We start from the raw sequence: 26,055 nt of genomic DNA on the forward strand, positions 1-26,055 counted from the left end.
ATGTGGGATTCAGGGAGGGATCCAGGGGGATTCGGGAAGGGATCCAGGGGGCTGAGGGCGCCGGGGCCGCAGGCGCCGCCGCTGCTGCTGGAGCTGTGGGCGCTGCGGGGCAACATGAGCCGCATCCGGATCGACGAGCTGCCGCCGGAGCCGGGATCCGGAGCGGGGCCGGAGCGACGGCGCTTCCGCGTGCCCGACGTGCTGGTGGGGGAGCCGCCCGCCGAGCCGTGAGTGACACCGGGGGACGGGGACACCGGGACATGGGGACACCGGGTGGATGGGGACATGGGACATAGGGACACCGGGTGGGATGGGGACATAGGGACATGGGGACAAGGAGCTGGCGCGGTGACGCTCCCGCGTGCCCAACGTGCTGGTGGGGGAGCCGCCCGCCGAGCCGTGAGTGACACGGGGACACGGCGACATGGGGGCACCGGGTGGGATGGGGACATGGGGACACCAGGTGGGACGGGGGTATGGGGACATGGGGACATGGAGCCGGCGTGGTGACAGTCCCGCGTGCCCGACGTGCTGGTGGGGGAGCCGCCCGCCGAGCCGTGAGTGACACCGGGACAGGGGGACACCGGGATAGGGACACAGTGGACACCAAGATGGGGGTGGGGATATGGACACATGGGGACATTGGAATAGGGACATGAGAACATACGGAGATCAGGTGGGCACTGGGATAGGGACATAGGAGACACCAGAATGGGGACAGGGACATAGGGAAGCTGTGGGGACACCAAGATGGGGACATGGGACGCGGGGGGACACCGGGATGAGAAGGCTGCCGTGGGGACAGGGACAGGGACAAGCCATTTTGTTGCTCTGTACTCCTCAAGCTGACAGTGACACACCAGGACAGGCCCACCATGGAGCTGGGGACACGGGGAGGCCGAGGGGACCTAGATAGGACCACAGGGACAAGCCACAGGACCAGGGACAAGCTACCGTGTCCCACTGTGCCTGTGTCCCCCCCAGGCTGACGCGGACACGCCAGGATGTGGCCACCGTGGAGCTGGGGACATGGGGACACCGGGATGAGGGGCCTGCCATGGGAATGGGGACAAGTCACCCTGTCCCTTTGTCACCCTCAGGCTGACAGTGACGCACCGGGATGCGGCCACCATGGAGCTGGGGACAGGGGGACACCAGGATGAGGGGGCTGCCATGGGGACGGGGACAAGTCACCCTGTCCCTTTGTCACCCTCAGCCTGACGGTGACGCACCGGGACGAGGCCACCGTGGAGCTGGCGCTGGGTGACGGCGGCCACCGGCTCGTGGTGACGGCGGCGCCGCTGCGGCTGGACCTGCTGCAGGGCCGCGAGCTGCTCTGCAGCGTCAACGCGCGGGGGCTGCTGCACGTGGAGCGGCGCCGCCGGTGAGCGCGGAACGCCGGGAATGCCGGGAATACCGGGAATGGCGGGGGGGGCTTCCGGGGAGCTGCTCTGCAGCGTCAACGCGCGGGGGCTGCTGCACGTGGAGCGGCGCCGCCGGTGAGCGCGGAACGCCGGGAATGCCGGGAATACTGGGAATGCCGGGGGGGATCCCGGGTGGATCTAGGGAATCCTGGGGTTGTCCCAGGGGGTCCCAGGTGGGTCCTGGGGGTCCGAGGGGGATCCAGGAGGCTCCCAGGGGGATTCCGGGACATCCTGGGGATCCTGGGACATTCCAGGAGGGTCCCAGGGGGTCCTGGAGGCTCCTGGGGGGCTCCGAGGGGGATTCCAGGACATCCCAGGGGCTCCTGGGACATTCCAGGAGGGTCCCGGGGGGTCCTGGAAGCTCCTGGGGGGCTCTCAGGGGGATCCTGGAGGCTCCTAGGGGAATCCGGGGGATCCCAGAAGGGTCCTGGGGATCCTGGGGGGGTCCTGGAGGCTCCCGGGGGGATCCCAGGACATTCCAGGGGGTCCTGGAGGGATCCCAGAGGGATCTCGGGAGGGATCCATGGTTGTCCTGGAGTGCCCGAGGGGATCCCAGTGGGTCCTGGGGGTGTCCTGAGGGAATCGGGGGGATCCTGGGGGGATCCGGGAGGCTCCCGGAGGGTCCCAGGGGAATCCGGGAGGGATCCCAGGATTATCCCGGGGGTCCCGGGGCGCCGGCGCTGACTCCCGCTGTCTCTTCCCTTTCTGTTTCCCGGTTGCGCTTCCTCCCCCCCCTTTCCCGGCCCCCCCCAGTTTCCCGGAGCGAGGGTAGTAGCCCCAGCGGTAGCTTGTGGGATAAGATCCAGAGCCTTTTCCGTAGGTAAACGGCGGCAGCGGCACCGGGAAAGGCCGGGATTCGGGATGGGGGGCGGAGGGGGGGCACGGAGCGGCCCCGGGGCGGCGGGAGGTAGTTAGAGAGGGGGCCCCGTCGCGTCCCCATCGTGTCCCCATCGCGTCCCTATCGTGTCCCCATGGTGTCCCCATCGCGTCCCCCATTCCTGTCCCCGCGGAGCCCCCCAAAACCTCCCCCCGCGCAGGGAGACCCCCCCGGCGGCCCCGGCGGAGGAGGAGGAGGAGGGCGCGAGCGCGAAGGCCGCCGGGGAGGAGGCGGCTCCGGAGAGCCCGGCCGGAGCTCCCGGGAATGCCGAGGAGGAGCCGGGAGCCTGGAAGAGACGTTCAAGACGCACACGGATAGCAAGCCCTATGGTGAGCACATGTGGGGACACGGGGGGACACCGGGGGACATGGGGGACACGCTGGGAGAGGTGGGGACACGCTGGGACAGGTGGGGACACATTGTGACAGGTGGGGACAGTGGGACGCACATTGGGACCAGGGGAATACGCAGGGATAGGTGGGGGGACACAGGACAGGTGGAGACACGCGGGGACACAATGGGACACGTGGGGCATGCGCGGACACGTGGGGACACGTGGGACACACTGGGACAGGTGGGGATGGGGGCGACACACTGGGGCAGGCAGGGATACAGGACACGCAGGGACGTGTAGGGACGCAACAGGACACGTGGGGACGTGTGGGGACACAAAGGGACACGAGGCGACACGTGGGGACATGCAGAGACACCAATGTACATGCAGGGACAGAAACGGGTATGGGATACAAGGAGACACGTGGGGACATGCAGGGATGCATGGGGACACGGAACATGTGGGGACATGCAGGGACACGTGTGGGCATGCGGGGATGTGTGGGACACGAGGGGGCACGCGGGGATGCGTGGGGACACGTGTCGGCATGCGGGGATGTGCAGGGACGTAAAGGGACACATGGGGACATAAGGGGACACAAAGGGACATGCAGGGACACCTGGGGGCATGTAGGGGCATGTGGGGACACGTGGGGACGTGCAGGGACACAAAGGGATGCGTGGGGATACAAAGGGACATGTGGGGACATAAGGGGACACAAAGGGACATGCGGGGACACGTGTGGGCATGCAGGGACATGTGGGGACACGCAGGGACGCGCGGGGACACAAAGGGACACGCAGGGACACTCAGGGACATGTGTGGACACACAGGGGCATGTGGGGACGCGCGGGGACACAAAGGGATGCGTGGCGAGACAAAAGGGACACGCGGGGACTTAAGGGGACACAAAGGGACACACGGAGACATAAGGGGTCTCAAAGGGACACATGGGGACATGTGGGGGCATGTGGGGACACGAGGGGGTATGTGGGGACACGCAGGGATGCATGGAGACACAAAGGGATGCTCGAGGACGCAAAGGGACACGCAGGGACTTAAGGGGACACAAAGGGACACACGGGGACATAAGGGGCCACAAAGGAATACGTGCGGACATGTGTGGGCATGCAGGGACATGTGGGGGCATGTGGGGACACGAGGGGGTGTGTGGGGATACGCAGGGATGCGTGGGGACACAAAGGGATGCTTGAGGACCCAAGGGGACACAAAGGGCCACACGGGGACATAAGGGGACACAAAGGAATACGTGCGGACATGTGTGGGCATGCAGGGACATGTGGGAGCACGTGGGGACACGAGGGGGTATGTGGGGACACGCAGGGATGCGTGGGGACACAAAGGGATGCTTGAGGACCCAAAGGGACACGCAGGGATTTAAGGGGACACAAAGGGCCACACGGGGACATAAGGGGACACAAAGGGCCACGCAGTGACCCCGTGCTGTCCCCGCAGGCCCCAGCTCCGTGAGCCTGGACTTCTCCCTGCCCGGCTTCGAGCACGTGTACGGGCTGCCCGAGCACGCCGAGAGCCTGCGCCTGCGCCCCACCGAGTGAGCGGGGACAACGGGGACAACGGGGACGGCGGTGCCACCGGCGCCACCGCGCGCGGGGGACGCTCACGGTGTCACCCGCAGGGCCGGCGACCCCTACCGCCTGTACAACCTGGACGTGTTCCAGTACGAGCTGTACAACCCCATGGCGCTGTACGGCTCCGTGCCGCTGCTGCTGGCGCACCGCGCGCGCCGCACGCTGGGCGTCTTCTGGCTCAACGCTGCCGAGACCTGGGTGGACATCGGCTCCAACACGGCCGGGAAGGTGTGGGAATGTGGGATTGGGAATGCGGGATCGGGATTGGGAATGTGGGAATGGGGTGGCACACGGAGCGCGCGGGCCCGGCTCGCTCACAGCACGCGCCGCACACTTGGCCTCTGGTTGCCAAGACCTGGGTGGACTTTGGCTCCAACACAACCGGTAAGGTGAGGGGACGCGGAATGTGGGATTGGGAATGTAAGATCAGGATTGGAAATGTGAGATTGGGAATATGGGATTGGGAATGTGGGATTGGGATTGGGGTGGCGCACCGCGCGCGCCGCTCGCTCGGCGTCTTCTGGCTCAACGCCGCCGAGACCTGGGTGGACATCGGCTCCAACACGGCCGGGAAGGTGCGGGAATGCGGGATTGGGAATGCGGGATCGGGATTGGGAATGTAGGATTGGGAATTTGGGATTGGGGTGGCACACCACGCGTGCCGCTCGCTCGGCGTCTTCTGGCTCAACGCCGCCGAGACCTGGGTGGACATCGGCTCCAACACGGCCGGGAAGGTGCGGGAATGCGGGATTGGGAATGCAGGATTGGAATTGGGAATGTGGGATTGGGGTGGCACGCGGGGCCGGCTCGCTCACCGCGCGCGCCGCACACTTGGCCTTTGGTTACCAAGACCTGGGTGGACTTTGGGTCCAACGCGACTGGTAAGGTGCGGGAATGCGGGATCGGGAATGCAGGCCCAGGACTGGGATTGGGCTTGGGAATTCGGGCTGGGGAATGCGGGATGGGATCTGCTGGCGCTCCTGCAGACGCTGCTCGGGAAGGTGCTGGACTACCAGGACCAGGATTGGGAGCAGGAATGTGGGACCAGGATTGGGATTGGGAGTGGGAATGCGGTTTGGGAATTCAGGATGGGATCTGCTGGCGCTCGTACAGATGCTGCTGGTGAAGGTGCTGGACTACCGGGACCAGGATAGGGAGCAGGAATGCAGGACTGGGATCGGGAATGCAGGACCAGGACTGGGATTGGGAGTGGGAATGCGGGTTCAGGAATTCGGGATGGGATCTGGCGGCACTCCCGCAGACACTGCTCGGAAAGGTGCTGGACTGATGGGACTGGAATTGGGAGCAGGAATGCAGGCCTGGGATTGGGATTGGGAGCGGGAATGCGGGTTCAGGAATGCAGGATGGGATCCGACGGCGCTCCCGCAGACGCTGCTTGGGAAGGTGCTGGACTACCGGGACTGGGATTAGGAGCCCGAATGCGGGACCAAGACTGGGATTGGGCTCGGGATTTCGGGCTCGGGAATGTGGGATGTGGAATTCGGGATGGGATCCGGCGGCGCTCCCGCAGACGCTGCTCGGGAAGGTGCTGGACTACTGGGACCGGGATTGGGACTGGGAATGTGGGACCAGGACTGGGATTAGGTTCGGGATTTCGGGCTCAGGAATGTGGGATGTGGAATTCGGGATGGGATCCAGCAGCGCTCCCGCAGACGCTGCTCGGGAAGGTCCTGGACTACGGGGATTAGGAGCAGGAATGCGGGACCAGGACTGGGATTGGGCTCGGGATTTCGGGCTCGGGAATGTGGGATGTGGAATGCGGGATGGGATCCGGTGACGCTCCCGCAGACGCTGCTTGGGAAGGTGCTGGACTACTGGGACCGGGATTGGGACTGGGAATGCGGGACCAGGACTGGGATTGGGCTTGGGATTTCGGGCTCGAGAATGTGGGATGTGGAATTCGGGATGGGATCCGGTGGCGCTCCCGCAGACGCTGCTCGGGAAGGTCCTGGACTACCGGGACTGGGATTGGGACTGGGAATGCGGGACCAGGACTGGGATTGGGCTCGGGATTTCGGGCTCGGGAATGTGGGATGTGGAATGCGGGATGGGATCCGGTGACGCTCCCGCAGACGCTGCTCGGGAAGGTCCTGGACTACGTGCAGGGCGGCGGGGAGGCGCCGCAGACCGACGTGCGCTGGATGTCGGAGAGCGGCGTCATCGACGCCTTCCTGCTGCTGGGACCCACGCCGGGCGCCGTGGCCGAGCAGTACGGAGCGCTCACCGGTACGGAGGGGGACACGGGGGGGACATGGGGACACGGGGGGGACACGGCGGGGACATGGGGACACGCAGTACGGAGCGCTCACCGGTACAGATGGGGACACGGGGGGACATGGGGACACGGCGGGGACACGGGGACACAACGGGGACATGGGGACACAGGGACACGGGGACACAACGGGGACACGGGGACATGCAGTACGGAGCGCTCACCGGTACGGAGGGGGACACGGGGGGACATGGGGACACGGCGGGGACACGGGGACACAACGGGGACATGGGGACACAGGGACACGGGGACACAACGGGGACACAGGGACATGCAGTACGGAGCGCTCACCGGTACGGAGGGGGACACGGGGGGGACATGGGGACACGGCGGGGACACGGGGACACAGGGACATGCAGTACGGAGCGCTCACCGGTACGGAGGGGGGACACGGGGACACAACGGGGACACGGGGACACGCAGTACGGAGCGCTCACCGGTACGGAGGGGGGACACGGGGGGGACATGGGGACACAACGGGGACACGGGGACACGCAGTACGGAGCGCTCACCGGTACGGAGGGGGACACGGGGACACAGTGGGGCCATGGGACACGGGGACACGGGGACATGCAGTACGGAGCGCTCACTGGTACGGAGGGGGACACGGGGACACGGGGGGGACTTGGGGACACAATGGGGACACAACGGGGACATGGGGACACGGGGACATGCAGTACGGAGCGCTCACCGGTACGGATGGGGACACGGGGACACAGGGGGGACATGGGACACGGGGGGCACACGGGACACGGGGACATGCAGTACGGAGCGCTCACCGGTACAGATGGGGACACGGTGGGGACATGGGGACACGAGGGGGACATGGGGACATGCAGTACAGAGCGCTCACCGGTACGGAGGGGGACACGGGGACACAGTGGGAACATGGGACACAGGGGGACACGGGGACATGCAGTACGGAGCGCTCACTGGTACGGAGGGGGACACAGGGACACGGGGGGGACATGGGACACAGGGGGACATGGGGACATGCAGTACGGAGCACTCACCAGTACGGATGGGGGCACGGGGACACGGGGGGGGACGCGGGACACGGCGGGGACACAGGGACACGCAGTACGGAGCGCTCACCGGTACGGATGGGGACACGGCAGGGACATGGGGACATGGGACATGGCGGGGACACGGGGGGCACATGGAGACACGGGGGGGACACAGGGACATGCAGTACAGAGTGCTGACTGGTATGGAGGGGGACACAGGGGGGACATGGGGACACGAGGACATGCAGTACGGAGCGCTCACCGGTACAGATGGGGACACGGGGGGGACATGGGGACACGGCAGGGACACGCAGTACGGAGCGCTCACCGGTACGGAGGGGGACACGGGGGGACATGGGGGGGACACGGGGACACAGGGACACGGGGGGGACACAAGGACACGGGGACACGCAGTACGGAGTGCTCACCGGTACGGATGGGGACACGGTGGGGACATGGGGACACGAGGGGGACATGGGGACATGCAGTACGGAGCGCTCACCGGTACGGAGGGGGACACGGGGACACGGTGGGGACACAACGGGGACACGGGGACACAGGGACACGCAGTACGGAGCGCTCACCGGTACGGAGGGGGACACGGGGACATGGTGGGGACACGGCGGGGACATGGGCCACAGAGGGGACACGGGGACACGCAGTACAGAGCACACACCGGTACGGGGACATGGGGACACCGGGGGGATATGGGGGTATATAGGGACATGGGGGGGACACAGGGACACAGGGGAGACATGGGGACACGGGGACACGCAGTACAGAGCACACACCGGTACGGGGACATGGGAGGACATGGGGACACTGGGGGGACATGGGGACACAGGGGGGAACACGGGTGGGACACGGGGACATGCGGTACGGCGCGCTCACCGGTACGGGGACACGGGAGGAACACAGCGGGGACACAGGGAGGACATGGGGACACATAGTACAGTGCACTCACCCGTACGGGACGCAGCAGGGGACACGGGGACACGGGAGGGGACACAGGCACACGCAGTACAGTGCGCTCACCGGTACGGGACACGGAAGGGGACACGGGTGGGGGGCTGGGGGCTAGGGTACACAGTACAGTGTGTTCACCAGTATGGGATATGGCAGGGGACATGGGGACATGGCAGGAACACAGCAGGGACATGGGAATACACAGTACAGTGCGCTCACAGCTGCGGTGACTCGGGGGGTGACGGGTGTCCCCGCGCTGCCCACAATGCGCTGCGCTCACCGGTATGGAAACATGGGGGGTGACAAGGGGTGACCCGAGGGGTGACAGGGGTGTCCCCGCCCTCCCCACAATGCGCTACGCTCACCGCTCTGGTGACACAAGGGGTGACAGGTGTCCCCGCACTCCCTGCCATGCGCTGCACTCACCAGTATGGGAACACGGAGGGTGACACGGGTGACGCGGACGGTGACAGGGGTGTCCCTGCACGCTCCCTGCAATACACCACGCTCACCGGTATGGGAACATGGGGGGTGACACGGGTGGTGACAGGGGTGTCCCCGCACTCCCAACAATGCGCTGCACTCACCGGTATGGGAACACGGAGGGTGACACGGGTGACGCGGACGGTGACAGGGGTGTCTCTGCGCGCTCCCTGCAATGCACCACGCTCACCGGTATGGGAACATGGGGGGTGACCTGGGTGGTGACAGGGGTGTCCCCGCACTCCACACAATGCGCTGCACTCACCGGTATGGGAACACGGAGGGTGACACGGGTGACCCGGACGGTGACAAGGGTGTCCCCGCGCGCTCCCTGCAATGCACCACGCTCACCGGTATGGCAACACGGAGGGTGACCCGGGTGACACGGATGGTGACAAGGGTGTCCCCGCACTCCCCGCAATGCACCACGCTCACCGGTATGGCAACACGGAGGGTGACACGGGTGACCCGGGCGGTGACAGCGGCGTCCCCGCACTCCCCGCAATGCACCACGCTCACCGGTATGGGAACATGGGGGGTGACACGGGTGACCCGGGCGGTGACAGCGGCGTCCCCGCACTCCCCGCAATGCACCACGCTCACCGGTATGGGAACATGGGGGGTGACACGGGTGGTGACAGGGGTGTCCCCGCACTCCCCACAATGCGCTGCACTCACCGGTATGGGAACACGGAGGGTGACACGGGTGACCCAGGCGGTGACAGCGGCGTCCCCGCACTCCCCGCAATGCACCACGCTCACCGGTATGGGAACACGGAGGGTGACACGGGTGACCCGGGCGGTGACAAGGGTGTCCCCGCGCGCTCCCTGCAATACACCACGCTCACCGGTATGGCAACACGGCGGGTGACCCAGGCGGTGACAGCGGCGTCCCCGCAGGCACGCAGGCGCTGCCGCCGCTCTTCGCGCTCGGCTACCAGCAGAGCCGCTGGAACTACAACGACGAGGAGGACGTGGCGGCCGTGGAGCGCGGCTTCGACGAGCACGACATCCCCTGCGACGTGCTGTGGCTCGACATCGAGCACGCCGACGGCAAGCGCTACTTCACCTGGGACGCCAGCAAGTTCCCGCGCCCGCGCGCCATGCTGCAGCGCCTGGCGGCCAAGAAGCGCAAGGTGGGGACCCCCCGACGGTGCCACGAGGTCCCCTGTGTGCTCAGGGACCCCACGATGGTGCCATGAGGTCCCCACGCACCTGGGGACGCCGTGATGGTGCCATGAGGTCCCCTGTGTGCTCGGGGACCCCCTGACGGTGCCATGAGGTCCCCGTGCGCTTGGGGACCCCGCAATGGTGCCATGAGGTCCCCACGCGCGTGGGGACACCCTGACGGTGCCATGAGGTCCCTGTGCACTTGGGGACCCCGTGATGGTGCCACGACATCCCCGTGCACTCAGGGACCCCGTGATGGTGCCACGTGCTGCCCGGGCACTCGGGGACCCCCCCGATGGTGCCACGAGATCCCCGTGCGCTCAGGGACACCCTGATGGTGCTGTGAGGTCCCCGTGCGCTCGGGGACCCTGCGATGGTGCCGTGAGGTCCCCTGTGTGCTCAGGGACACCGCGATGATGCCATGAGGTCCCCACGCGCGTGGGGACACTGCGATGGTGCCATGAGGTCCCCTGTGCGCGCGGGGACCCCCCGATGGTGCCACGCGCTGCTCGGGGACACCCTGATGGTGCCATGTGCTGCCCGGGCACTCGGGGACACCGCAATGGTGCCATGAGGTCCCTGTGCGCTCAGGGACCCCCTGATGGTGCCACACGCTGCCCGGGTGCTCAGGGACACCCTGATGGTGCCACGAGATCCCTGTGCACTTGGGGACCCCTTGATGGTGCCACTTGCTCCCCACGTTCTCAGGGTCCCCTTGATGGTGTCACGCGCTGCCCGGGCGCTTGGGGACGCCCTGATGGTGCCATGAGGTCCCTGTGCGCTCAGGGACCCCCCGATGGTACCACGAGATCCCCGTGCGCTCGGGGACCCCCCAATGGTGCCACGCGCTGCCCGGGCGCTTGGGGACGCCCTGATGGTGCCATGAGGTCCCTGCATACTCAGGGACACCCTGATGGTGCCACGAGGTCCCTGTGCGCTCGGGGACACCCTGATGGTGCCACGCGCTGTCTGTGCACTTGGGGACACCCCAACAGTGCCACGCGCTCCCTGCGCGCTCGGGGACCCGGGGCGTCCCTCACGGTGCCACGCGCTGCCCGGGCACTTGGGTGTCCCGGCCCGTCCCCGACGTCCCCGCGCGCTCCCCCGCGCAGATGGTGGCCATCGTGGACCCGCACATCAAGGTGGACAGCGGCTACCGGGTGCACAACGAGCTCCGCGCGCGCGGCTTCTACGTCAAGACCAAGGACGGCGCCGACTACGAGGGGTGGTGCTGGCCGGGTGAGCGCGCGGGCGGGCGGGCGCCGCCGCGGTGACGAGGGCCACCGCGGTCACCGTCACCGTCACCGCTGTCCCCGCAGGCTCCGCCGGCTACCCCGACTTCACGGACCCGGCGATGCGCGCGTGGTGGGCCAGTCTGTTCGCCTACGACCAGTACGAGGTGAGACGGGAGCGGTGTCACACGGGGCGGGTGACACGGGTGTCCCCCTTGGGGTGTCCCCGCTGCGTCACGAGCTGCATGTGCATTCACCGGTACGGTGACACGGGGGGTGACACGAGTGTCCCCACCACGTCTTGAGCTCCCCACATGCTCCCCACGATACGGTGCACTCACCGGTATGGTGACATGGGAGATGTGACACAGGGGACATCAGTGACACGGGTGTCCCCATTGGGGTGTCCCTGCTTCATCACGAGCTCTGTGTGCGTTCACCGGTACGGTGACATGGGTGACACGAGTGTCCCCACCACGTCTTGAGCTCCCCACACGCTCCCCACGATACACTGCGCTCACCGGTATGGTGACATGGCAGACGTGATACAGGGGACATGGGTGACACGGGTGTCCCCCATGGGGTGTCCCCACTGTGTCGCGAGCTCCGTGTGCGTTCACCGGTATGGTGACACGGGGGGTGACATGGGTGTCCCCACCACGTCTTGAGCTCCCCACAATACGCTGCACTCACCAGTATGGTGACATGGCAGACGTGACACAGGGGACATGGGTGACACGGGTGTCCCCCATGGGGTGTCCCCGCTGCATCACGAGCTCCGTGTGCGTTCACCGGTACGGTGACATGGGTGACACGGGTGTCCCCACCACGTCTTGAGCTCCCCACGCGTTCCCCACGGTACTCTGCGCTCACCAGTGTGGTGACATGGGAGACGTGACACAGGGGACATCAGTGACACGGGTGTCCCCACCACGTTGCGAGCTCCCTGCAATACCACGCACTCACCACTATGGTGACATAGGAGGTGACGCGAGTGTCCCCACGCGCTCCCCACAATGCGCCGCACTCACCGCCGTGGCAACACGGGTGACACGGGTGTCCCCGCGCACTCCCTGCAATGCGCCGTGCTCACCGTTACGGTGACACAGGTGTCCCCATATGGTCCCTGCAATACACCGCGCTCACCGCTACGGTGACATGGGTGACACGGGTGTCCCCACGCGCTCCCGACAATACACCGTGCTCACCACTATGGTGACACGGATGACACGGGTGTCCCCATGCACTCCCAACAATATACCGCGCTCACCGCTACAGTGACACGGGTGTCCGCACATGCTCCCTTCGATACACCGCGCTGACCGCTACGGTGACATGGGTGACACAAGTGTCCCCACGTGCTCCCTGCAATACACCACGCTCACTGCTACGGTGACACAGGTGACACAAGGGTGTCCCCCGGCACCCCCCGACCACATCCCAAGCTCCATCGTCCCCCTCCTCCCCCAGGGCTCCTCCGACAACCTGTTCATCTGGAACGACATGAACGAGCCGTCCGTGTTCAGCGGCCCCGAGGTGACCATGCACAAGGACGCGGTGCACCAGGGCGGCTGGGAACACCGCGACGTGCACAACCTCTACGGCTTCTACGTGGTGAGCAGGGCGGCCCCACGCGCGCGCCACCGTCACGGCGTCACCGTCACTGTCACGGCGTCACCGTCACGGCACCGGCGTCACCGTCACGGCGGCGGCGTCACCGTCACGGCGTCACCGTCACGGTGCCGGCGTCACCGTCACGGCGTCGCCGTCACGGCAGCGGCGTCGCCGTCACGGCAGCGGCGTCACCGTCACGGCGGCGGCGTCACCGTCACGGCGGCGGCATCGCTGTCACGGTGTCGGCGTCACCGTCACGGCGTTGCCGTCACGGTGCCGCCGTCACCGTCACGGCAGCGGCGTCACCGTCACGGTGTCGGCGTCACCGTCACGGCGTCACCGTCACGGCAGCGGTGTCACCGTCACGGCGTCACGGTGTCGCCGTCACCGTCACGGCGGCGGCGTCACTGTCATGGTGTCGGCGTCACCGTCACGGCGGCAGCATCACCGTCACGGTGGCGGCGTCACCGTCATGGTGTCGGCGTCACCGTCACGGCGGCGGCGTCACTGTCACGGTGTCACCATCATGGCGCCGGTGTCACCGTCACGGTGTCACCCTCACGGCGGCGGTGTCACCGTCACGGCACCGGTGTCACCGTCACCTCGTCCCGCAGCAAATGGCCACGGCGCAGGGGCTGGAGCAGCGCTCGGGCGGCCGCGAGCGGCCCTTCGTGCTCAGCCGCGCGTTCTTCGCCGGCTCGCAGCGCTACGGTGAGCGCGGCGGCGCGCGGGCGCCCCGGGGGCACCGCGCCGGGCCGGCGCTCACGGCCGCCGCCGCCGCCGTCATCCCCGCGCAGGCGCCGTGTGGACCGGGGACAACACGGCCGAGTGGGAGCACCTCAAGATCTCCATCGCCATGTGCCTCAGCATGGGGCTGGCCGGGCTCTCCTTCTGCGGAGGTGGGCGCGGGACGGGCGCAATGGGTGGGCACACGGGACGGGCACACGGGATGGACACATGGGACGAGCTCACAGGACGGGCACACGGGACAAGCGCACGGCACAGGCGTGTGGGATGGGCACGCGGGACGGGCACGCGGGATGGGCACATGGGACGGGCACGCGGGACAGATGTGTGGGACGGGCACATGGGACGGGCACATGGGATGAATGCAGGGGACGCGTACATGGGACAGGCACACAGGACAAGCGCACGGCACAGGCGTGTGGGACAGGCACACGGGATGGACACGGGACGGACACGGCATGGACACACGGGTCGGGCACACGGGTCGGGCACACGGGACAAGCACATGGCACAGGCATGTGGGATGGCCACGCGGGACGGGCACACAGGACGGATGTGTGGGATGGGCACACGGGATGGGCACACGAGATGGACACATGGGATGGACACATGGGACAAGCTCACAGGACGGGTACACGGGACAAGCGCACGGCACAGGCGTGTGGGATGGGCACGCGGGACGGGCACACAAGACGGGCACACGGGATGGACGCATGGGACGGGCACACGGGATGGGCACATGGGACGAGCTCACAGGATGGGTACACAGGACAAGTGCACGGGACGGGCACACGGGACGGGCACACGGGATGGACGCATGGGACGGGCACGCGGGACAGATGTGTGGGACGGGCACATGGGACGGGCACATGGGATGGATGTGTGGGACGGGCACACAGGACAGGCACACGAGACAGGCATATGGGATGGGCGCATGGGATGGGCACGCGGGACGGGCACACGGGATGGGCATGTGGGATGGACAGGTGGGACATGCACACGGGACGAGCTCACAGGACGGGCACACGGGACAAGCGCACGGCACAGGCGTGCGGGACGGGCATACGGGACGGATGTGTGGGACGGGCACACGGGATGGGCACACGGGATGGACAGGTGGGACATGCGCACGGGACGAGCTCATGGGACGGGCACATGGGATGAATGCGGGGGACGCGTACATGGGACAGGCACACAGGACAAGCGCACGGCACAGGCGTGTGGGACAGGCACACGGGATGGACACGGGACGGACACGGCATGGACACATGGGATGGCCACGCGGGACGGGCACACAGGACGGATGTGTGGGATGGGCACACGGGACGGGCACGCGAGATGGACACATGGGACGAGCTCACAGGACGGGCACACGGGACAAGCGCACGGCACAGGCGTGTGGGATGGGCACGCGGGACGGGCACACAAGACGGGCACACGGGATGGACGCATGGGACGGGCACACGGGATGGGCACATGGGACGAGCTCACAGGATGGGTACACGGGACAAGTGCACGGGACGGGCACACAGGACGGGCACACAGGATGGACGCACGGGACGGGCACGCGGGACAGATGTGTGGGATGGGCACATGGGATGGGCACATGGGATGGATGTGTGGGACGGGCACACAGGACAGGCACACGAGACAGGCATATGGGATGGGCGCATGGGATGGGCACGTGGGACGGGCACGCGGGACGGGCACGTGGGATGGACAGGTGGGACATGCACACGGGACGAGCTCACAGGACAGGCACACGGGACAAGCGCACGGCACAGCCGTGCGGGACGGGCATACAGGACGGATGTGTGGGACGAGCACACGGGATGGGCACATGGGATGGACAGGTGGGACATGCGCACGGGACGAGCTCATGGGACGGGCACATGGGATGAATGCGGGGGACGCGTACATGGGACAGGCACACGGGACAAGCGCACGGCACAGGCGTGTGGGACAGGCACACGGGATGGACACGGGACGGACACAGCATGGACACATGGGATGGGCACACGGGGCGGGCACATGGGACGAGCTCACAGGACGGGTACACGGGACAAGCGCACGGCACAGGCACGCAGGACGGGCATACGGGACGGGCACACGGGATGGGCACACGGGACGGGCACACGGGACGGGCACATGGGACAAGCGCACGGGACAGACACATGGGACGGGCACGCGGGACGGGCACACGGGATGGGCACACGGGACAAGCACACGGGACGGGCATATGGGATGGGCATACAGGACGGGCGCATGGGACGGTCACACGAGATGGGCACATGAGATGGGTGCATGGGACGGGCACACGGGACGGGCATACGGCACAGGCGCACAGGACGGGCACACAGGACGGACACGTGGCATGGGCGCACGGGACAGGCACATGGGATGGGCACACGGGACAAGTGTACGGGATAAGCACATGGCACAGGCGCGCGGGACAGGCACACGGGACAGGTACATGGGACAAGCGCACGGCACAGGCGTGCAGGACAGACACACAGGATGGGCGCACGGGACAAGCGCACGGCACAGGCACGTGGGACGGGCACACGGGACAGGCACACGGGATGGGCTCACGGGACAAGCGCGCGGGACAGGCATATGGGGCAGGCGCCCAGGACAAGTGCATGGCACAAGCATGTGGCACAGGCGCGCAGGATGGGCACACGGGACAAGCACATGGGACAGGTGCACGCGACAAGCGCACAGGACAAGTGTGCGGGACAGGCGCACGGCACAGGCGCGCAGGATGGGCACATGGGATGGGCGCACGGGACAAGCACACGGGACACACAGGATGGGCACATGGGATGGGCACACGGGACAAGCGCATGGGACAGACACACAGGATGGGTGCATGGGACAAGCGCACGGGATGGGCACACAGGACAAGCGTGCAGGACGGGCACATCGGACAAGCACACGGGACAAGCGTGCGGGATGGACACACAGAATGGGCACACGGGATGGGCACGGGGGATGGATGCATGGGATGGGCACATGGGACGTGTAAGGGACAAGCACACAGGACAAGCGTGTGGGACAGGCACATGGGATGGGCGCACAGGATGGGCGCATGGGACAAGCGCATGGGACAAGCACCCAGGACCGACACACAGGACGGGCACATGGGGTGGGTGCATGGGACAAGTGCACAGGACAGACACACAGGATGGGCACACGGGACGGGCACATGGGATGGGCACACGGGACAAGCACACAGGACAGATGCACGGGACGGGCACATGGGATGGGCACACGGGACAAGCGCACAGGACAGACACATGGGATGGGCAAACAGGACAGGCCCACGGGACAAGCGCACGGGCCGGGCACATGGGACGGGCACAAGGGACAGGCCCATGGGATGGACCCACGGGCCAGGCCCACGGGACAAGCGCGTGGGCCGGGCACACGGGAAGGGCACACGCGACAGGCACGTGGGACGGGCACACGAGATGGACACACAGGACGGGCACACGGGACAAGCATATGGGACACACACACAGGACGGGCACAAGGGGACAGGCTCACGGGACGGACCCACGGGACAGGCCCACGGGACAAGCGTGTGGGCTGGGCACACGGGATGGGCACACGGGACGGGCCCATGGGACAAGCGCATGGGACACACACGCGGGACAGGCACACAGGACGGGCACAAGGGACAGGCCCACGGGACAAGCGCAAGGGCCGGGCACATGGGATGGGCACACAGGACAGACACAGGATGGGCACATGGAACGGGCACACGGGACAGACACATGGGATGGGCACACGGGACGGGCACATGGGACGGGCACACGGGATGGGCACACGGGACAGACACATGGGACAGGCACACGGGATGGACACACAGGACAGACACACGGGACGGGCACACGGGATGGGCACACGGGACATGCACACGGGACGGGCACACAGGACAGACACACGGGACGGGCACACGGGACGGGCACACGGGATGGGCACACGGGACATGCACACGGGACGGGCACACAGGACAGACACACGGGACGGGCACACGGGACGGGCACACAGGACAGACACATGGGATGGGCACACGGACCGGGCGCCCGGCCCGGTCCCCGAGCCGCCGCCGTCCCCGCAGCCGACGTGGGCGGCTTCTTCAAGAACCCGGACGCGGAGCTGCTGGTGCGCTGGTACCAGGCGGGCGCCTTCCAGCCCTTCTTCCGCGCGCACGCGCACATGGACACGGCGCGCCGCGAGCCCTGGCTCTTCGGCGACGCCACGGCGGCGCTGATCCGCGGCGCCGTGCGCCAGCGCTACGCGCTGCTGCCCTTCTGGTACACGGCCTTCTACCGCGCGCACCGCCGCGGGCTGCCCGTCATGAGGTGAGCGCCCGCGGGGACGGGGGGACGGGATGGGGACGGGGATCCTGGGATGGGGACGGGGGTCCTGGGATGGGGGTCCTGGGATGGGGATCCTGGGATGGGGATCCTGGGATGGGGACAGGGGTCCTGGGGTGGGGACGGGGGGTCCCGAGATGGGGATCCTGGGATGGGGCAGGGTGCTGGGATGGGGATCCTGGGATGGGGACGGGGGTCCTGGGATGGGAACAGGATCCTGGGATGGGGACGAGGTCCTGGGATGGGGATCCTGGGATGGAGACGAGGTCCTGGGATGGGGATCCTGGGATGGGGACAGGGATCCTGGGAATGAGTGGGGTCCTGAGATGGGGATCCTGGAACGGGGACAGGATCCTGGGATGGGGACGGGTGTCCTGGGATGGGGATCCTGGGATGGGGACGGGTGTCCTGGGGTGGGGATCCTGGGATGGGGACAGGGGTCCTGGGGTGGGGACGGGGGGTCCCGGGATGGGGATCCTGGGATGGGGCAGGGTGCTGGGATGGGGATCCTGGGATGGGGATGGGGGTCCTGGGATGGGAACAGGATCCTGGGATGGGGACGAGGTCCTGGGATGGGGATCCTGGGATGGGGACAGGGATCCTGGGAATGAGTGGGGTCCTGAGATGGGGATCCTGGAATGGGGACGGGTGTCCTGGGATGGGGATCCTGGGATGGGGACAGGGGTCCTGGGGTGGGGACGGGGGGTCCCGGGATGGGGATCCTGGGATGGGGCAGGGTGCTGGGATGGGGGTCCTGGGATGGGGACGGGGGTCCTGGGATGGGACAGGATCCTGGGATGGGGTCCTGGGATGGGGACAGGGGTGCTGGGATGGGGGTCCTGGGATGGGGACGAGGTCCTGGGATGAGGATCCGGGGATGGGGGTCCTGGGGTGGGGATGGGGGTCCTGGCGTGGAGACAGGGGTCCTGGGATGGGTACGAGGTCCTGGGATGGGGATCCTGGGATGGGGACGGGGGTCCTGGCGTGGGGGCAGCGTCCTGGGTTGGAAGATCCTGGGATGGGGACGGCGTCCTGGGTTGGGGATCCTGGGATGGGGACAGGGGTCCTGGGATGGGGATCCTGAGATGGGGACGAGGTTCTGGGATGGGGATCCTGGCATGGGGACGGGTGTCCTGGGATGGGGACAGGGTTCCTGGGATGAGGATCCTGGGATGGGGACAAGGTCCTGGGATGAGGACGAGGTCCTGGGATGGGGATCCTGGGATGGGGATCCTGGGATGGGGACAGGGGTCCTGGCATGGGGATGGGGTCCTGGGATGGGCCCTGAGATCCTCAAATGGCGACGGGGATCCTGGGATGGGGACGGAGGTCCTGAGATGGGGACGGGGATCCTGGAATGGGGCCTGAGATCCTTGGATGGGGCTCGGGATCCTCAGAATGGTCCTGGGCTCCTTGGAGGGTCCTGGGATCCTGGAATGGGTCTTGGTCTCCTTGGATGGGTCCTGGGCTACTTGGATGGGTTTTGAGCTCCTCGGATGGGTTCTTGGCAGCCCAGGACAGGTCTCCAGGTCCCAGGAAGGGTCCTGAGATCCTGGGATAGGGCCTGAAATCCTTGGATGGGGTCTGGGCTGCTCAGATGGATCCTGGGCTTCTTGGAGGGTCCTGGGCTCCTCGGATGGGGCTGGGGTGGATGGGGCCTGAGATCCTGGGATGGGTCCTGGGTTCCTTGGATGGGTCCTGGGTTCCTCCAAGGGGTCCTGAGATCCTTGGATGGGGTCTGAGATCCTGGGATGGGTCCTGGGCTCCCTGGAAGGGTCCTGGGTTCCTCAAATGGATCCTGAGATCCTTGGAGAGGTCCTGAGGACCCCGTGGTGGCTCTTGGGGTCCCAGAACGGCTCCTGGGGACCCCGTGGTGGCTCTTAGGGTCCCGGGATGGGCCCTGGGGACCCCGTGGTGGCTCTTAGGCTCCTTGGACGGCTCCTGGGGACCCCAGGGCGCTTCCCTGGGCTCCAGGGTGGCCGCAGGCCCCCCAGGAGGGTCCCTCGACGCCCGGACCGAGGTCCCCACGTCCCTGGGGTGGTGACAGGTACCCGGGATGTCCCCAGGGTGCCCAGCCCCCCTTCCATGTCCCCCCAGGCCGCTATGGATGGAGTTTCCCGAGGACGTGGCCACCTTCGCCATGGACGACCAGTACATGATCGGTGAGCGGGGACAGCAGGGGACAATGGGGACAGCGGGGACAATGGGGACAGTGGGGACGGGGTGCTGCCACTGCTGCCCCCGTGTCCCCTCTGCAGACAGGGCCCTCCTGGTGCACCCGGTGACGGAGCAGGGCGCCCGCGGCGTGAACGTCTACCTGCCCGGCCAGGGAGAGGTGACAAGGGGACAGCATGGGGACAGAGGGGACCAGGAGGGGACCAGGGGGATGAGGATAGGACTGCGGGAACGAGGAGGGGACAGCAGGGATGAGAGGACAGTGGGGACGAGGTGGGGACCGTAGGGATGAGGAGGGGACAGTGGGGACAAAGAGGGGACAGCGGGGACAAGGAGGGGACAGTGGGGACGAGGTGGGGACCGTAGGGATGAGGAGGGGACAGTGGGGATGAAGGGGGGACAGCGGGGACAAGGAGGGGACAGTGGGGACGAGGTGGGGACAGTGGGACAAGGTGGGGACCGTAGGGATGAGGAGGGGACCGAGCGGACAGTGGGGACGAAGCGGGGACAGCGGGGACAAGGAGGGGACAGTGGGGATGAGGTGGGGACCATAGGGATGAGGAGGGGACCGAGGGGACAGTGAGGATGAGAGGGGGGACAGTGAGGATGAGAGAGGGGACAGCGGGGACAAGGAGGGGACAGTGGGGACCATAGGGATGAGGAGAGGACCAGGGGGACAGTGGGGACGAAGGGGGGACAGCGGGGACAAGGAGGGGACAGTGGGGACGAGGTGGGGACCATAGGGATGAGGAGAGGACCAGGGGGACAGTGGGGGTGAGGGGGGGACAGCAGGGAGAAGGAGGGGACAGTGGGGACGAGGTGGGGACCGTAGGGATGAGGAGGGGACAGTGGGGACGAAGAGGGGACAGCGGGGACAAGGAGGGGACAGCACGGATGAGAGGACCAGGGGGACAGTGGGGACGAAGGGGGGACAGCGAGGACAAGGAGGGGACAGTGGGACAAGGTGGGGACCATAGGGATGAGGGGGGGACAGCAGGGACAAGGAGGGGACAGTGGGGACGAGGTGGGGACCGTAGGGATGAGGAGAGGACCAGGGGGACAGTGGGGATGAGGGGAGGACAACGGGGACAAGGACGGGACCACGGGGACAAGGCGTGGACCACAAGAACAAGGGGGAGGACCGTGGGGATGAGGAGGGGACAGTGGGGATGAGGGACAATGGGGACAAGGAGGGGACCGTAGGGATGAGGAGGGGACAGTGGAGATGAGGAGGGGACCGTGGGGATGAGGAGGGACAAGGGTGGCACCATCACCGCGCTGTCCCCAGGTCTGGTATGATGTCACCACCCGCCAGAAGCACCAGGCGCCCCAGACGCTCTACGTGCCGGTGACAATGAGCAGCGTGAGTGACAGGGACACGCGGGGACACATGGGGACACGCGGGGACCAGGGTGACAGAGCACGTGGGGACGCTGGGGACACGGGCAGGACACAGCGGGGACCCCATGGGGTGACACAGAGCACGTCGTGGCACTGGGGACACAACGGGGACCCTGCAGAGACTGGGGTGACACAAACACAGCCAGGACACAGCGGGGACCCCATGGAGTGACACAGAGGATGTGGTGGCACTGGGGACACAACGGGGACCCTGCAGAGACGGGGGTGACACAAACACAGCCAGGACACAGCGGGGACCCCGTGGGGTGACACAGAGCATGTGGTGGCACTGGGGACACAACGGGGACCCTGCAGAGATGGGGGTGACACAGACACAGCCAGGACACAGCGGGGACCCCATGGGGTGACACAGAGCACATGGTGGCACTGGGGACACAACGGGGACCCTGCAGAGACGGGGGTGACACAGACACAGCCAGGACACAGTGGGGACCCCATGGGGTGACACAGAGGATGTGGTGGCACTGGGGACACAACGGGGACCCTGCGGAGACTGGGGTGACACAAACACAGCCAGGACACAGCGGGGACCCCATGGGGACAGCAGCCACCGGTCACAACAGGAGCGGGGACACAAAGGCGGCAGGAGATGGAGGTGGCCCTGGAGGGGACACAGAGGGCTCTGGGGACACCGTGGAGGACAGCGTGTCCCCACCGCCGCCCTCGTGTCCCCGCCACCCCCATCGTGTCCCCGCCGTCCCCATCGTGTCCCCACTGTCCCCATCGTGTCCCCGTTGTCCCCGCGCAGGTGCCCGTGTTCCAGCGCGGTGGCACCGTGGTGCCGCGGCAGGAGCGGCCGCGTCGCTCCACCGAGTGCATGAGGGACGACCCCGTCACCCTGCACGTGGCCCTGAGTCCCCAGGTGAGCGCCACATCCCCCCCGGGGCCACCAAATGTCCCCCCGGCCACCAAATGTCCCCCTCGGCCACCAAATGTCCCCCTGCCTGGGATGACCCTGTCACCCTCCACATGGCTCTGAGTCCCCAGGTGAGCGCCGGGACATCCCCCAGGCCATCGGGCCCCCCTCCAGGGCCACCAAATGTCCTCTGGGCCACTGGGTCCCCCCTGGCCACCAAATGTCCCCTGGGGCCACCAAATGTCTCCCGGGGCCACCAAATGTTCCCTGGGGCCACTGGGTCCCTCCCCAGCCACCAAACATCCCCCAGGGCCACTGGTTCCCCCGTCCCGGCCACCAAATGTCCCCCTGGGCCACCAAATGTCCCCCCTGGCTACCAAGTGTCCTCTGGGGCCACCAAATGTCCCCCTGGGCCAGTGGGTCCCCCTCCAGGTCACCAAATGGTCCCCCCAGCCACCAAACGTCCCCCGGGGCCACCAAATGTCCCCCTGGGCCACCGGGTCCCCCTCCAGGTCACCAAATGGTCCCCCCAGCCACCAAATGTCTCCCCTGGGGCCACCAAATGTCCCTCAGAGCCACCGGGTTCCCCTCCGGGTCACCAAATGGTCCCCCTAGCCACCAAACGTCCCCCTGGGGCCACCGGGTCCCTGGGGGCCACCAAATGTCCCTTGGGGCCACCGGCTCCCCCTCCAGGTCACCAAATGGTCCCTCCAGCCCCCAAACGTCCCCCTGGGGCCACCAAATGTCCCTCGGGGCCACCAAATGTCCCCCTGGGGCCACCAAATGTCCCTCAGAGCCACCGGGTCCCCCTCCAGCCCCCAAACGTCCCCCTGGGCCACCGGGTCCCCCTCCGGGTCACCAAATGGTCCCCCCAGCCACCAAACATCCCCCTGGGCCACCAAATGTCCCCCCTGGCTACCAAGTGTCCTCTGGGGCCACCAAATGTCCCTCGGGGCCACTGGGTCCCTCCCCAGCCGCCAAACACTGGTCCCCCACCCCCTGGGGCCACCAAATGTCCCCCTGGCTACCAAGTCTTCTCTGGGGCCACCAAATGTCCCCCAACGTCCCCCCCGTCGCAGGGCACGGCCGAGGGCGACCTGTTCATGGACGACGGGCGCTCGTTCGACTACCGCACGCGGCGCCGCTTCCTGCACCGCAGCTTCGTCCTGGCCGACGGCGTCCTGGCGTCCCGGTACCGCCGCGGTCCCCGTCCCCTCCGCGTGTCCCCGCCACCCCCTCGCGTGTCCCCTCACGTTGTCCCCTCCCGTGTCCCCGCAGGGCGGCCGACGCCAGCGGGACCTTCGAGACGCCGGCCTGGCTGGAGCGGGTGGTGATCCTGGGCGCCCCGCGGCCCCGCAGCGTGGTGCTGCGCGCCGACGGTGCGTGTCACCGCGCCGCCGCCTGCGCCCGCGGCCCGCCGCGTCCTCCCGGCTGTCCCGGTGTCCCCCTGACTGCCCCAACTGTCCCGGTGTCCCCCCAACTGTCCCCACATCCTCCCGTGTCCCCCCAACTGTCCTGGTGTCCCCCCGACTGCCCCTACATCCCCCCAACTGTCCCTGTGTCCACCTGACTGTCCCAGTGTCACCCTGACTGTCCTGGTGTCCCCCTGACTGCCCCGACTGTCCCCACATCCCCCCAACTGTCCCCACATCCCCCTCGACTGTCCCCGTGTCCCCTCGACTGTCCCCGTGTCCCCCTGACTGCCCCAACTGTCCCCGTGTCCTCCCGACTGTCCCGGTGTCCCCGACTGTCACCAACTGTCCCCGTGTCCTCCTAACTGTCGCGGTGTCCCCCTGACTGTCCCAATGTTCCCCCGACTGTCCCCTTGTCCCCCTGACTGTCACCAACTGTCCCCATGTTCCCTCGTGTCCTCCCGACTGTCCCCTTGTCCCCCTGACTGCCCCAACTGTCCCCACATCTCCCCCCGACTGTCCCCACATCCCCTCAACTGTCCCTGTGTCCCCCGACTGTTGCCGACTGTCCCCGTGTCCTCCCGACTGTCCTGGTGTCCCCCTGACTGTCACCAACTGTCCCCGTGTCCCCCGACTGTCCCCACATCCCTCCAACTGTCCCATGTGTCCCCACGTGTCCCCCTGAATGTCCCGGTGTCCTCCCAACTGTCCCTGTGTCCCTCCGACTGTCCCCACATCCCCCTGACTGTCCCCGCCTGTCCCCATGTGTCCCATGTCCCCCGACTGTCCCCACATCCCTCCGACTGTCCCGTGTGTCCCCACGTGTCCCCCTGAATGTCCCGGTGTCCCCCCAACTGTCCCTGTGTCCCCCCGACTGTCCCAGTGTCCCCCTGACTGCCCCAACTGTCCCCACATCCCCCTGCCTGTCTCCGTGTCCCCCTGTCCCGGTGTCCCCCTGCGTCCTCCTGACTGTCCCCACATCCCCCTGACTGTCCCTATGTGTCCCATGTCCCCCGACTGTCCCCACAGCCCTCCGACTGTCCCTATGTGTCCCGTGTCCCCTGATTGTCCCCACATCCCCCTGACTGTCCCTATGTGTCCCGTGTCCCCCGACTGTCCCCACATCCCTCCGACTGTCCCCACATCCCTCCGACTGTCCCGTGTGTCCCCCCGTGTCCCCCTCTCTGTCCCCCCCCATCTCACTCCCCCCGTCCCCCCCCAGGCCGGGAGTCGCTCCTGCATTTCCAGTACGATCCGGAGCCGCCGGCGCTGACGCTCCGGAAACCGGGAGTGCGGCTGGACACGGACTGGAGCATCGAGCTGCGATAGCGGGGGGGCGCGGGGGGGCGCGACCCCCCCGGAAAAACACCCCCCTGCCCAAAACAACCCTCCAAACCCCCCCCCAAAACACCCCTCCAAAACCCCCCCAAAAACACCCCTCCAAACTCCCCGAACACCCCTCCAACCCCCCGAACCCCCCCAAAACATCCCCCCAACCCCCCCAAATCCCCCCCCCCACCAAAGAAGCCCCCCCCGATTGGGAGCCAGATCCGGATGCTCCTTTCCCGTCTGGGGGGGGCGGGTTGGGAGCGGGATCCGGATGCTCCTTTCCCTCCCGGGGGGGGGCAGTTTGGATCCAATTTGGCTCCCAATGGGATTGGGGGGGGGGAGCTCCTTCTCTGTCCCCCCCCCCATGCGAGGCTTGGGGGGGGGGGGGCACATCCAGTCATGGGGACCAAGCCCCCCCGCCCCCCTTCCCATTTTCCTTCCTCCCTGGGGGGCAGCCCCCCCCTTCCCTCCCCTTTTTCCCTTTTTCCTCCTTTTCCACCTCTCTGGAGCGGGGGGGGCGGATCCAGCCCCCCCCTTTTCCCTTTTTCCCTCTTCCTTTTCCCCGGGGGGGGGGGGGAAGGGAGGGAAGGGGCGGGGGGGGGGGGGGGCGATTCCAGCCCCTCCCCCACCCGGGGCTCCCCCCCCTCCCGGGTCACGTGGGGAGTCGCCCCCCCCCCACCCGGAACGTTTTTACTGCTGAGCCAGCGCCGCGGGGGGGG

At 67.2% G+C, this 26,055-nt stretch overlaps 1 protein-coding gene across 1 annotated transcript; it reads left to right on the plus strand.

Moving 5' to 3' along the window:
- LOC104575961 (neutral alpha-glucosidase AB-like) lies at positions 1-25,336 on the plus strand. Its single transcript, XM_088539476.1, is given in 22 exon segments — positions 1-227; positions 1,217-1,384; positions 2,188-2,244; positions 2,462-2,589; positions 2,592-2,630; positions 4,112-4,208; positions 4,293-4,473; positions 6,339-6,492; positions 9,895-10,130; positions 11,277-11,403; positions 11,484-11,563; positions 12,867-13,010; positions 13,625-13,721; positions 13,808-13,909; positions 17,884-18,127; positions 20,240-20,304; positions 20,401-20,477; positions 21,606-21,680; positions 22,488-22,601; positions 23,675-23,787; positions 23,874-23,974; positions 25,230-25,336. Coding segments are annotated over 22 exon segments (2,733 nt in total).
- Positions 25,337-26,055: the final 719 nt, after the last annotated feature.

This window comes from Tinamus guttatus, unplaced genomic scaffold (assembly GCF_059628265.1).
Source record: "Tinamus guttatus ecotype Peru unplaced genomic scaffold, ASM5962826v1 Tinamus_guttatus_pri_ptg001739l, whole genome shotgun sequence".
In the NCBI taxonomy this organism is placed as follows: Eukaryota; Metazoa; Chordata; class Aves; order Tinamiformes; family Tinamidae; genus Tinamus; species Tinamus guttatus.